The sequence below is a fragment of the Anarhichas minor genome, unplaced genomic scaffold (genome assembly GCF_050575085.1).
Source record: "Anarhichas minor isolate MPS153535 unplaced genomic scaffold, ASM5057508v1 ptg000010l, whole genome shotgun sequence".
Lineage (NCBI taxonomy): Eukaryota > Metazoa > Chordata > Actinopteri > Perciformes > Anarhichadidae > Anarhichas > Anarhichas minor.
In genome coordinates, this window is record NW_027466456.1 from 15,709,222 (window position 1) to 15,722,181 (window position 12,960).

The following is a 12,960-nucleotide window of genomic DNA, read 5'->3' on the forward strand; positions in this document are numbered from 1 at the left end:
CACCAGATATGTTTAAGAAACGGTAAAACAGTTAGGAGTGAAGCATTTTTAGACATTTAACAGAAGTTGTAAAGTGTGTTTAAAAGAGTGAGAGAAGTGTTTTAGGAGACAGACGTGAAGAATGGGCGCTATGAAGTGGCTGGTGATTTTTGTCTTGCTGGGCATATGCTCAAAGGTACAGTAATGGAATAAAACCTGTTATAATAATATAAATCTTATTTCAAATTTAGGCACAAACATTTTGTTGTGAGAGCACAATGCAATGCAACATTACAAGTGGTTAACTTGTTGGTAGTAACTTGATTTGTATGTACATAAAAGTATTGTTAACAATATTTTCTCATCTATATTTGCAGGCTGCAGCCCAAGGTACTGTATGTTCTCTTTTACCATAACTCCACTGTAGATGTTTATATCATTGTCATATATGATAATAACAAGGCAAAACCTTGATTATATTATACATCTTATGTGCAAAAAAAAATTCATGTCTCCGGATGTAAACAAATGCTATATTGATCTGCACTTCTGTCATCTCTCTCATCAGATATCCAAGTATCCGTGTTCTCAGTAACAACCAAGTCCGCGATTCTCAGATGGACCAGGGTCACCGGAGCCAGCTCATACAAGATCACCGCCACCTCCAAAAGCTCACCAAGCAACTCTGTTGTTTTTGCCACGTTTGGTCCAAACACAGTGCTTGGCTCTGTCAACTCTCTGTCCCCAAACATCGTGTATACATTCACAGTTGAAGCCCTGGATAATTCCCAAGTAACACTGAGCTCTGCAGCTGTTGAGTCATCCACAGGTGAGGTACACTTGCGTCAATAACTGTCATGTTTAAGCACTCAATAACCCAATGTTTTATTCACTGCTTCATTGTTGTGTATATTTCCATTTAAAAAAAAATGTTTACGACATTTTCTGGTGTTGCATGTGTTTGACTTGGTCGAAAAATGCTTTTAAGAATTTGCCCAGTACAGTTTTTACTGCCATATTCAGGCACACGACTTATCTAAAAACAGTCTGAAAAATGAATGGTGGAGCCAGTATAATTACTGACATTACAATGTAAATTTAAACACCTAAATGTTACTTTGATGATGGGCAGCTGACGACGTACACTGAGCGAAGGACCACAGAAGAGTCACTATTAGTTCAGTGACAATATAAGAGGAAATCTTTTTATTGATACAGTCAGTGTGTGGATTTCTCAAACATACACAGGGTGATGAGACAAAATGAAATGTTTCCCGTTACTAATCCCTGAAATTTGTAGGTAAAAGGTAGATTCCACAGCCAATTATTGCTGAGAAGGTGGAGGACATCCCTCGCATCTCGCTATCAAAATTTTGATGTGAGCTGCCTGTGACTATTTCAGCCCCTGGGATGATGGATCCCATCCAGACAGTGAAGACGATCGATAGCGAGACCTTGATGGCGTCGTTCAACGCGGAGACCGGGGCGACTCATTACATCATACGAATCGAGGACGCCAATGGCTTCTTCAGAGAAGACACAGTGTCCTCCACCACCGCTGAGATTAAGTCCCTCACACCATACACTGAGTACATGCTCAGCATCATGGCTGCCAACGGTGGAGGCCGGAGCCAGCCGTCTCTTCCTCAGACTGCAAAGACAGGTATACTTTATATATTTGTGTGCAGATTTACTACATCCAAATCTGGGAAACAAAACTTCATAAATACTGAATATACAGTGGCAAAATAACTAAGGGCTGGTTTATGTGTAGAAATGAGTCGTACGTTCATGGAGAAACAATGTGTTCTGTTCTCATCGATCCCCATGCCCTTCAGAAGTCACTTGATCTGCCTCATTGTCCTATAGCAAAGCCACTATACAGTAGGCCCACTGTGAGTCAACTTCACTGTTTGTATTTCTTACCCAATAAATGCATCAGCGCCCCTCAGGGCATGGTGGTAACTATACCTGACCCCTTTATGCCAAATACAATGGGTTGACCTCTTCCTGAGAGAGAGGGGGGGGGGGGGGTGGAGGGATCTGATTCACATGAGCCAAACTAACGTGATACAAGCAGTTGCACCATTGTTTGTCCACTGTTTGTCATCATGCATCTCTGATTTCATTGTATTGTACTTCTGTAGGCTACTTAAGCCAGACTCAAATTGGCTTTAACATACATGAATGTATTCATATATCCTTACATGTTAAAAATCTAAAAACAGGCTTTTTTAGTGTTTGAAACAAAAAACATGAAGAAATGGCCTAAAAAGTTGATCACATCTAAATTTAAGTTCCCACATCTGAGGCGAATTGCTCACCTTGCCATAAAATAACATGAGGACTGTGATTTTTTTATACAGTCGGTGCCAAAAGAGCATTGATTGACTCATAGTTTTGTGACAACTAACGCTGTAGGTCAAGATCTGACATTACTGGTGGTGTCTACTGAAAAATTATTTAAAAGTAAGAAGAAGAAAAAAAAGACTTAAAAGTCCATGAAAACTTGGCTTCAAAAACAGAAATAATATAATACTAATGCCTAAATAAAACATCTCATGAATGTCAAACTTTTTTCTCCTCCACAGTTCTGCCTCCTCCTCAGCTCTCTGCCTCGTCTCCCAGCAATGACAGCATCATCATATCCTGGGCTCCTGTTGCTCACGCTGTCCAGTACACTCTGTCCATATACGAGATTGGCTCAAACACCAGCATGAAGCACAACACCTCCAACACCAATCTGACCATCTCGGGCCTGGATGCTGGCTCCCTCTACGTCATTGAGAGTTTCGCCCGGGACCCCGAGGGCCGAGAGGGAGATGGTCTGTCCATCAACCAGACAACAAGTAAGGAGGCACTGAGTCACTTCTCTGTGTGTTTTTGTGCTCTGTGCACTGCTGTGTTCATCAGATCACATTTAACAGGAGAGAGACACACTCTAGCTCCTGTGGTCCATGTGCCTTTATAATAAATAATACGTGAGAAATATTATACATGAAAAGAAAAAACAAATAAATAATTTGGAATACAATTTTACACAAACTCTCACTTGCATGATATTTGGTTTTCAATAGTGTGAAGTGTGTCAGGTGGCCTGTTTAGCTCTAGTTGTGCCTGCACAGTTTGACAAACACACGTCCCCACCTTCAAATCGTAACTTATCCCTTAGAACAGCAGAAACACTTAACCTCTGCACAGTCCCAAATCTAGAAGTCATGAATACAAAGAGACCAAAACTATTACCTCACTGAATATTATGAAGCATCATTGTGAAACCGTTTGCAAAGGAGCATTCATTTATTTCCCCTTTTTTCAGCCTCAGAATCGGATTTGGAAATGTCCACCTTTGGCGCCCCCTAGTGGTAGAAGAGGTATCAAATATGTAAGTCTGTACCTGCTCGTGTTTTTGACTGGTCTAATGTTTTAACAGGACCTCCATCACCATATCGGGCCAATGTCTCTATGGTGATGAGTAACGGTGTGTCCGGACTCTCTGTGTCCTGGGAACTCGATCAGGAGGTCTATGGATCCATCCAATACCACGTGATGAGTGACCAGAACCTCACCTGTAACTCCACATTCAGCTCCTGCACCCTGCAGCCAGTGGGCTGTGGAGAGGTACACACCATCCAGGTCACCGCCTCCAACGAGGCAGGGCCCAGCCAGCCATCCAGCCCCGTGGAGTTCATCACCTGTGAGTAGTAGAGATTTGTTTTGGATCAGATCCACACAGTTATAATGGCTTATGTTGTTTGCTTTATTTTGTTTTATATAGATTTTGACTTTGATTTGATTTTAACACTACACAGACATGAGTAGGATCAAAAGGGGTTGTAATAGGCCATTATGGACAATCAATAAGCTTGCCTTATTTATGGAAATTTTATTCAAGGATTCAATGTATTCACGCATTATGATGATGTACTTTGATTTGTGAGGTATTTCATTTACTAGATTGGTCAGGAAAATCCCCATCTGTTTTTTTTCTGCATGAATTACCAGGTATTTTATTATGTATAAAATTGTATCGTCATCTACAATTTTTGCCATATCGCCCACACCTAATACAAAAGCTTAGGGTTTGAGAGTTTTTAGAGTATGCCACAGTTAATCCACACCACAAGGGTTAAAATGACCCTGTGTGGTTTTTGACCACTAGTATTACGATGAATTCAGGTTTTGACCAGTCTGTTAACTGGTTTGGTTGAGTGCAACTCCAGATGTTTAGGTTGTGTTATAACTGGTAAATAAAAGGTAATAAATCGGACAAATTGAATTAACCACCTACACTACAGCCATTATGCCACTCTGATACCACTGTCAGTATTTGGGTGTGACCTGCTGTCCTGTTCTGTCAGTCCCTTGCCCCCCAGAGTCTTTGGCTCTCGTGGAGTCAACTGAAGGAAACTGCACGCTGACATGGGACACCGTGCCTCATGCCGACAGCTACCAGGCCTTCATCAAGAGAGGTGACGGCCCCGCGGAGACCTGCAACACCACCAGCAACAACTGCACCTACCACTGCAAGTGTGGCAACACATACCTGATGTCTGTGTTTGCGTTCAACCAGGCTGGCAGCAGTCCCCAAGGACCGATTCTCAACTACACCACCTGTAAGTAACATCTCACCTCAGGTTTTAAGATTTAGAGTCCTTATGAGACAGATTTTTTTTCTGGTTATGATCATGATACGTGTATGTCTCTTAGCTCGTGTATCACCTGTGTCTTTCAGTGCCCTGTTGTCCAGAGGGTGTGTCAGTCTCCATGGTGAGCACTGACACTCTGGAGGTCACGTGGACGGCCTCGCAGGGAGCACAGCTGTACGAGACTCGAGCTGCAGACGGTTCAGAGGTTATCCTGTGTAACGACACGGCACCGGTGTGCGCCCTCTCTGACCTCAGCTGCGACAGTCCCTACAGCGTGCTGGTGACACCCTGCAATGAAATCAGTGGATGCAACCGTGCATGCAAAGCTCACACCAAAAACACAGGTATAAAACTTCTGTTCTTATATATGTATATGTATCCAGAACATGTCCAGACTGAGCCTGACTAAAAAATTAACAAATATTTTCGACCAGTATGAGGCAAAAAGCTGCGTTTTTTATATTTTATGTATAAAAAAAAAAACACTTGATAAAGTGACCAGTGAGTGTATGATGTGTACAGTTTGTTTTAATGGCTATATGATTGATATATTCTCAGCTAAATAATTGAGCTGCACAGCCATAGTCATTATTTTCACCTCTGGTGGTCAAACATTTAGGTAGGACCCTCAAAGGTCTGAACAAACTCAATAAAGTCAACTTGAATTCCTTCTTTCTTTCGTCCCTATCAGCTCCCTGCATGCCGATGAATCTGATGCTGAATCTGAAAAACTCCTCTTGCGTCAGCGTCAGCTGGACAGCAAACAACAGTGCTGCTACTTACACTGTGAGCGCGTCGGGAGATGACGGCGAACACACCTGCACCACCAGCGGAAACAGCTGCGACATCACGGACCTTCCCTGCGGCTCCATGTACGAGGTCAGCGTCACAGCAACCAGCCCCTTCGGACAGAGTTTACCCAGCTACTCGGACTCTCTGGAAACAGGTGAGCGTGGTCAAAGGGTTGGTCCATATAATAGAAGAAATACAGACAGGCATCAGGTTGAAGGAAAAATCGATAAAGGGTGACTGTGGCTAAGTGGAGAGCAGGGTCGTCCTTCAATCCATCGGCGGTTCGATCTCCGGCTCCGCTATGCAGGTGTCACTTAGCCCCTGCCATCAGTGTGTGAATGGGTGAATGATGACAAGTAGTGTGAAAGTGCTTTGAGTGGTCGAAAAGACTAGAAAAGCGCTATACAAGTACAGTCCATTTACCATTTAAAGAAGCATGTTTGTGGCGTGTGTTACCACGAGCCTCCAGAACAGCTTCCGTGCTCCTTGGTAGAGGTTTTATAAGTCTGTGTTGCTCCACTACTGACAGCGGTGTCAGAGTTATACACTTATAAAAGCATCTTTGGTCCAAAATCTAGGCAAAAGGATTATTCAGATCTTTTACTTAGGTAAAATAGCAACACAAAGATGTAAAAAAACTCACAATTTTACACTTTTACAATGCAAGTCCTGCATTAAAAACCTTACTTAAGTAAAAAATTGTATCATCAGCTAAATTAACATAACGACAGATTTCAAGAAGGATGACTATACTGAATAAACTATAGCCTAATTTTATCAGTTTTCATTTTTTTATTTTTGGCACATCAATCATTTGTTAATTGCAACATCTTGATTTCCATGAATGAAAAGGGTGCTTCAGTGATTTAGTATTGCACTTCCACAAAGTTGGGGGACTTGTGAGGGACAGAATTGGAAAAAGAAGCAGAGCCATGAATTTCCTCACTTTTAGCCCTAACTATGAGTTAAGCTCCAAAAGCATATATGCTATAAATAGAGATATATTTAATTATTAGATTGATTCAGGTAAAGGGTTAAAATACTATTTTATTCATATATTCTAACAACTTCCGGCCTAGGCCCTGTATACACCGAATACAGACTTGAATACAGATCTTTCTGTGACATAAACAGATAACAGATGGTAACTTTGTGCTCCACCCCCCAACATCCTCATATTTCATCTTCTTTCACAGAACCCTGTTGCCCGGTCAATCTAACAGTCGACCAGGTAACGCAGGCAGTGACCAACGTCTCGTGGTCTCACGCCAAAGGAGCACATTCGTTCATCACTTCTCTGACATCAACACGTGGTCACGCCCGCTGCCACACCCAGGACTCCCACTGCCTCATGGGATGCATCACCTGCGGGACCAACTACACCGTCACCATGGAGGCGTTCAGCCACAGCGGGCGCAGTTCCAACTGCTCCTATCAGGGCTTCTCGTCCAGTGAGATGTTCTCTACCATTCATTTTACAACATTTATGTAGTTTTTATTCACAACTATCCATTATACTTTTTATAATATGGAAGCAATCATGAACATATAAGTGACATAAGAGCTTCTTATACAGGCGCCAACCTCCAGGTCTGAAAAATGACGCCAAACTTGCTTTTTCTCTACTGGCCATCAGAGGGCGTCTCCTCTGGTTGCGAAAGAAGTCTGATTGTGTAGAAGTCTAAGAGAAACTTATGAGATGACTTTACTTCTTACTTGATTTATTACCTCAGTAAACACGGTAAACAAGGTCTCAGTCACTAATTTCACATCTTCTCCAATACAGCGTGATGTTCATTTAGTAAGTTATGGTCCCATTTAGAGTGAAATATACAATAAAGCAGGGTATGCTTTAGGGCGTGGCTAACTTGTGATTGACAGGTCACTATCACAGCTTTAGGTTGCTGCTTACAACTTTAACCCTTTCACATTGTGTTTTCAATTCATGAAAGTTAATTGTATCATTTTCGTTGCCAACAAAAATGTCTTGTTCAGCGTTTGGTTGTACCCTCTGGTGTCTCTTTTGGTTGCAAAAAAACCAAGATGGCGATGGCCAAAACGTCACACAAATGGATATAATTAGTGATCAGCAGCATCTACCCAAAGTTTGCTAACATTGGCTAACAGCCACTCGGTACTGGTCATAACAGACCAAGTCAGGCTGTAACAGCAAATACCTTTAGTGTATTAAACTGAGCAATGGAGCCCTTTATTGCTTGTGAATTCAATATTTTATTTGCAAGCGGGGGAGAATGTTTGAGTTATTCTTTAAAAGGTTACATAATATCTCCTTAAATCAAAATACTGTTAATATTTATATCTCAAAGACGCATGTGTGGAATACACAGACTGTCATTGATATGGCCTCTATGTGTCATTGATATGGCCTCTATGTGTCACACATATCCTCTCTCTCTCTCTCTCTCTCTCTCTCTCTCTCTCTCTCTCTCTCTCTCTCGTAGGTGCCTGCTGTCCGTCAGGCGTCAGGCTCTACAAGATGGCTGGTAACTCTCTCCGGGTTTACTGGCGCAGCGCTGGCAGCAGCCACAGCTACATCACAGATATGGTGGGCAGCAGCAACAACTACACCTGCACTGCCTCTGCTGGGGAGAGCAGCTGTGATGTTGGCAACGTCCAGTGTGGGGACGTGTATAATGTAGTGGTGGCTCCGCTCACACCAGAGGGCAGCAAAGTCCTGTTCTGCCCCCAGAGACTGTACTCAGGTATGACATCTCACAGTAATGTTTAAAGGGGATGTCATGTTTCTGTTGACACAGATTTCTATAATGCAAATGTACATTGTGCACACACAGTTGGTAGTTTCACCACTATTTCATTAATGTTATATACTTCTATAAAGGAATTGTATCAGCTTTATTTGGGATTGGAACATAGCCCAAACATACATTTAGATGATTAGCAACTACAGGATGAAAAAGGTTGGATAATTACATTTTTACTGAATCTCACCTTTTTTTTCTGTCTCTGTTCTTAGTCACTTGCTCAGGGAGCAACGTTGGCACAGGTGAGATCTGCATTAATATTTAGCAGGCTATTATTTTAAGTCAAAATCACTGAAACCTAAACAATTGTCAGCATTTACTGGTAAAACGTTTCGATACAATATTTTAAATGTATGATTTTTCTAATGCCACTTCAACCTGTTCTTCTGCAGTGATTTACAGAGGGAAGAGAAGTGTGGACTAGCATATGGTAAGTAAATATACCATAATTATACAGTAATGTATTACGTCTGACCGTAGTGGACGCTGGATTTAGCTGCTCATCATTATAAGATGTCAAATATTAAACTGAATGTGACTGAATCTCTTCTCCACAGATGCACACTTCCATCTTTTTCATCCTCCTCTTCCTCCTGCATCCTCCCTGCACCACTGGATTAAAGCCATGCTCGGAGCTAAATAAAGTGTGAACCAGAAATAAACATACTTGTCCGTTGGCCATGATACATCCTCATGTTATCACATACATGACGAACAAAGAGAAATAAAAGTTTGAGATATTGCACAGCGTTGTAAACCTGCCTTCATGTATCACGGCCGAACAAAACAATCTCTGTATCCTCAACGATCACAATCAAGCACTTGAATATGAACAACAATGCATTTTGTGTGTGCTGCTCAAAATATGGATCATGAGACAAAATCATAGCATGATTTGGTAAATGCAAAATAGTTTCTCATGATAAGACATTTGACAATCAATAAGCAAAACAGTAACAATGCCCCAACTGACATTTTAAACAATTTGCCCCTTAATTAATTCAAGTAGGAAGCCTCCTGATGATGAGCAGACACTGATCTGTGTCACCTTATCATGTGTCACCCTGTTGTATGATCTCTGCAGAGTGCTGTTGCTTGTTCTCAGGATGTATTTAACTGTTTGTGATATGTGTCACTGTGGTTGTGGAAACCTGATGCATATGTCAGTTAATAAATAATTCCTCAGCATCATTTCTGTGTTTTGCGGTTTGTTGTGCACATAGATTTGTGCGTACCAAGATAAAAGGTTAAAAGTAGAGATAAGCATTTTATTTAGATGTTTAAATTAGGGCTGTCCTCAACCAAATAACTTGTTAGTTGATTAACACTCATATGATTTTGTTGACTGATCAATTAATCGACCGATCTATAAAACTGGAGAGAGAGACAACAGCAGGTAGAGGAGCTAATATGCCTTTCTACCCCTCAGTACAGAGGTCAACCACCAGAGTGACCTCAGAATATGAAATTAAACACAATATTTACAATGAGCAAATTGCTCTTTTGACAATGGAAAATATGGCTGAATGTTTCAGTGCATTCTGCCTTCATAACGCACCCAGTCAGCAGCTTCACAGGCCCGCACTGTGCCCTTTTCACAGCACAGGTTTCAGTTGGCTTAAGTCCCTCGAAACACAAAAGGAATGAGTCTGGTATTATCCCCGGTGCTCTGTAAAACAGTATGGGTTATCAATGATGATACTGTGGTGGCTCTCAGTGGGGAATAGTTGCCCTTCACAGAGTGGAACATGACTCAGCCAAAGAGGTGGCATTTCTTTGAGACGCACAGATCTGGAGGTCTTTTAGCAGCTTACATAACACCCCAATGTAAAAAAAAAAAATCACGTGAGTGTTTAAAGTTTCTTGCCATAACAGCAAACGTCACAACCGCGTTAAATGTTTGTTTACTATTGGCCGCTGTTATAGGTCCTTTTCACAGCTGCCATTTTGACATGTCATAGCAGGGTAAACCCACACAGGGTAATTGATCAAATGAATAATGGTCCCATCTGGTGTATCACAGCCATTCCAGCAAGCCAGCATGCTCAATGCCAGCCCATATCATATCACGTGAATACACATGATATTCTGGAAGTGAAAATTCCTTAATATTTTGAATTGAGGATCTTTTTTGGGAGGAAAGCCAGGGGTTGATTTACTGCGGAGCTGCTGCATGTGACATGTGTGTGAAGAGCAGGGAGAGGCAATGAGCTGATTAATGGCAGGTGTGTAGGTGGGCCCAGATTGATGGCAGGAATGGAATAGACTCACACACACACACACACACACACATACACACACACAGACATGCCATTGACATGGAAGACAGAAGGAGTAAACTGGTAAACACAAAGCAAAAGGAGACCGCACGGTAAAAACTCCTTCCAAACGGTATGAGTCTCATAACTCTACGACCCAAACTCACGTCATTTACAGCCGAAGAAGAGAAATAACTTTGCTTTATACAGCCACAACCAGAACCTCAGCTTTACATTTTTGTGATCACAACATCGCTGCCGATGGCTACTCCAATGTCTCCGGATAATTTCTGAGTCGATTCCAGCCGTCTGCATTGATTTGCATCGCATGGAGGAGAATTTGTAGTCTGCCTTCCTCCAGCATCGAACAGGCTATCCTCAGCCTTCCATGTGAAAACAGTCTGTGACTCCAGCTGGTGGATGAATGAAGGTACTGCACTCATCCTAAAGGCTTTTGCCTTTACAAAACATGAGGTGTCCAAATAACAATGGTCTAAATATAGTTGTCATGGAATTAAAAGTCAGGCAACAACAGACATTGTCAGATGTCACGTTACAGCAGGGCATCTTATTTCTTTACAAGACAGTCACACATATATATGTACACATGAATGCCTTTTTATAGAAGTTTTATAAATGTCTAGGTAACATAACCGCTGTTTAAACAGCATTTAAAATATTGTACTTCAATGTGTGGTTAGGCTTTGCTTCACACTGAATGTCAATGATTATGTATTATTGAGTTGTTTTAACTCAAAGACATCTAGACATCTTTTGACATGCAGAACACCACATCAGTTAATGTATTGTATGTGAAACTGATTGAACAGCTGGCCTACTCTATTTGTATTCTAATAACGCTTCAGAGGAGGCGGCAGCAAAAAACAACCTAACCAGCTCTGTGACTTTAATTACTTGAGAAATGTGCAGGAAGCTGCGTCATAGGATGCTCAATATCTGTGACCTGTAACAGTGTCTACTTCAGAACAATATCTCCGCCACGTAAAAATACAATGAAATATCAAGGTGTTCACATCACGAGTCCTTTTTCACCGCGCTACAAAATTGCTCTTTTGTTTATTCGGGGCAGCTAAAGTTCCTTGGCATGTTTATGGCCCGTATCCTCTTTCATGTTGACTTCCTTTTTTCTAATACGTGATGAGGAGCTAGGAGGTGATAGCCCTTTATTGTCGTATGATAAAAGATCCTTTTCAGCCCAGCACGTAGCCTACTGGAAGCCAGCTTTGGGATTAGTCTATCTTGGAGCAAATTAACTTCATTGAATTGAAATATATCACTGAACATCTTCAAACCTTTAAAGGCTAACAGGTTAAGAAAGACACAACTTATTAACAGTTCCAAGCATTGTGTGTTTTGTAAGTACATCCCATTTAGATGGAGTCCCAATTCCCAAGTTTGCATTCTTGACTTCGGTTTCAGTGGCACTTGCGCAGGCGGCAACTCCCAAGCCTTTATCTCTTCACTTCAGGTCATTCACTGTGTTCTCATGTATTGTTACAAGGATGAAAAAAACACAGTTAAAACAGAAACATGGCATGTGAAGTCACAGCATGCCTTCAGATTAGTGATATTTACAATAAATCGGATGGATGGGGGAGGAGGATGGAAAGAGCCAGAAACTAAATGTGGACCTCTGACTATGATGACATATATAATGTTTTGAAAGTTTTTATACAACATTCTCTTGCTTGGGTCTATGCTATGAGTGATAGCTTGTTTCTATACAAAGGGGCTATGTTGTGTTAGTAGGTCAGGAAAGTTAGAGCTGCATGTAAACTGTGGCCTCTGAATACAAACGTTAGGACTTTGCTTCGATAAGATCATCAGTTTGAACTGAATCGCTGCAGTTTAAAGTAGATCGCCACATTACTTGTTTCCTTTGGACCCCTTGTTGTCTGTCGTCGTCAGTGCTGTTACATTTATTGAGCAATAAAGCTCAAGTTCAGTTCACAGTTTGGTGATAGAACTGGAGTCTGGATTGATATGTCGCATGAGTTTTTCTATTTTCTCTGTGAGGAAATTATGTTAGAAGTGTTGTGGTCCGTCTCAAATTGTAACCCGACAAGTAAATGACCAGTAAAATTTGTATCCTACACAACTGTAGTATTAGAAATCAAAGGAAAACATGTCATGTCAACAATATTTACGGATCAGAATGATGAATGTTTATAACAGCAGACGTTAAACTGCAACCCTGCAAATGCAAAGAGAGAATTGGATCGACATTGGCTTTACTCAATATTTGGGGTCTTCTTAAATCCAATATATAGAAAAAATGCAGGGAGAGAGAGAGAGAGAGAGAGAGAGAGAGAAAAGAGAGAGACATTCTCCTCCTCCTTGACTTCAGGTAACTTCACCAAACCCTCATCCATCCATCCAGCCTTCCATCCCTCCCTCCCGACTGCCTGAGGCTGTTGGTGGGACAGCCTGTCCTGTTTGGGGCCATCTGATTGGTTCCCACACACGCTGGGCTGAAGC

General features: G+C 41.6%; 1 protein-coding gene across 1 annotated transcript; it reads left to right on the top strand.

The window, feature by feature from the left end:
• Positions 1-121: 121 nt before the first annotated feature.
• Positions 122-8,627, top strand: LOC142947027 (fibronectin type III domain-containing protein 7-like). The gene is made up of 13 exons (XM_076088671.1): positions 122-175; positions 357-369; positions 548-808; positions 1,382-1,642; positions 2,571-2,828; positions 3,413-3,676; positions 4,341-4,595; positions 4,715-4,972; positions 5,320-5,574; positions 6,617-6,871; positions 7,883-8,143; positions 8,416-8,445; positions 8,596-8,627. Exons 1-13 carry the CDS (start codon positions 122-124, stop codon positions 8,625-8,627), a joined length of 2,457 nt encoding a protein of 818 aa, XP_075944786.1.
• Positions 8,628-12,960: the final 4,333 nt, after the last annotated feature.

Coding starts and splice junctions, on each gene's coding strand:
- LOC142947027 (XM_076088671.1), top strand. CDS start 122: ATGGGCGCTATGAAGTGGCTGGTGATTTTTGTCTTGCTGGGCATATGC. Junction 5,575..6,616: donor CTCGGACTCTCTGGAAACAG/GTGAGCGTGGTC, acceptor CTTCTTTCACAG/AACCCTGTTGCCCGGTCAAT. Junction 8,446..8,595: donor AGGGAGCAACGTTGGCACAG/GTGAGATCTGCA, acceptor GTTCTTCTGCAG/TGATTTACAGAGGGAAGAGA.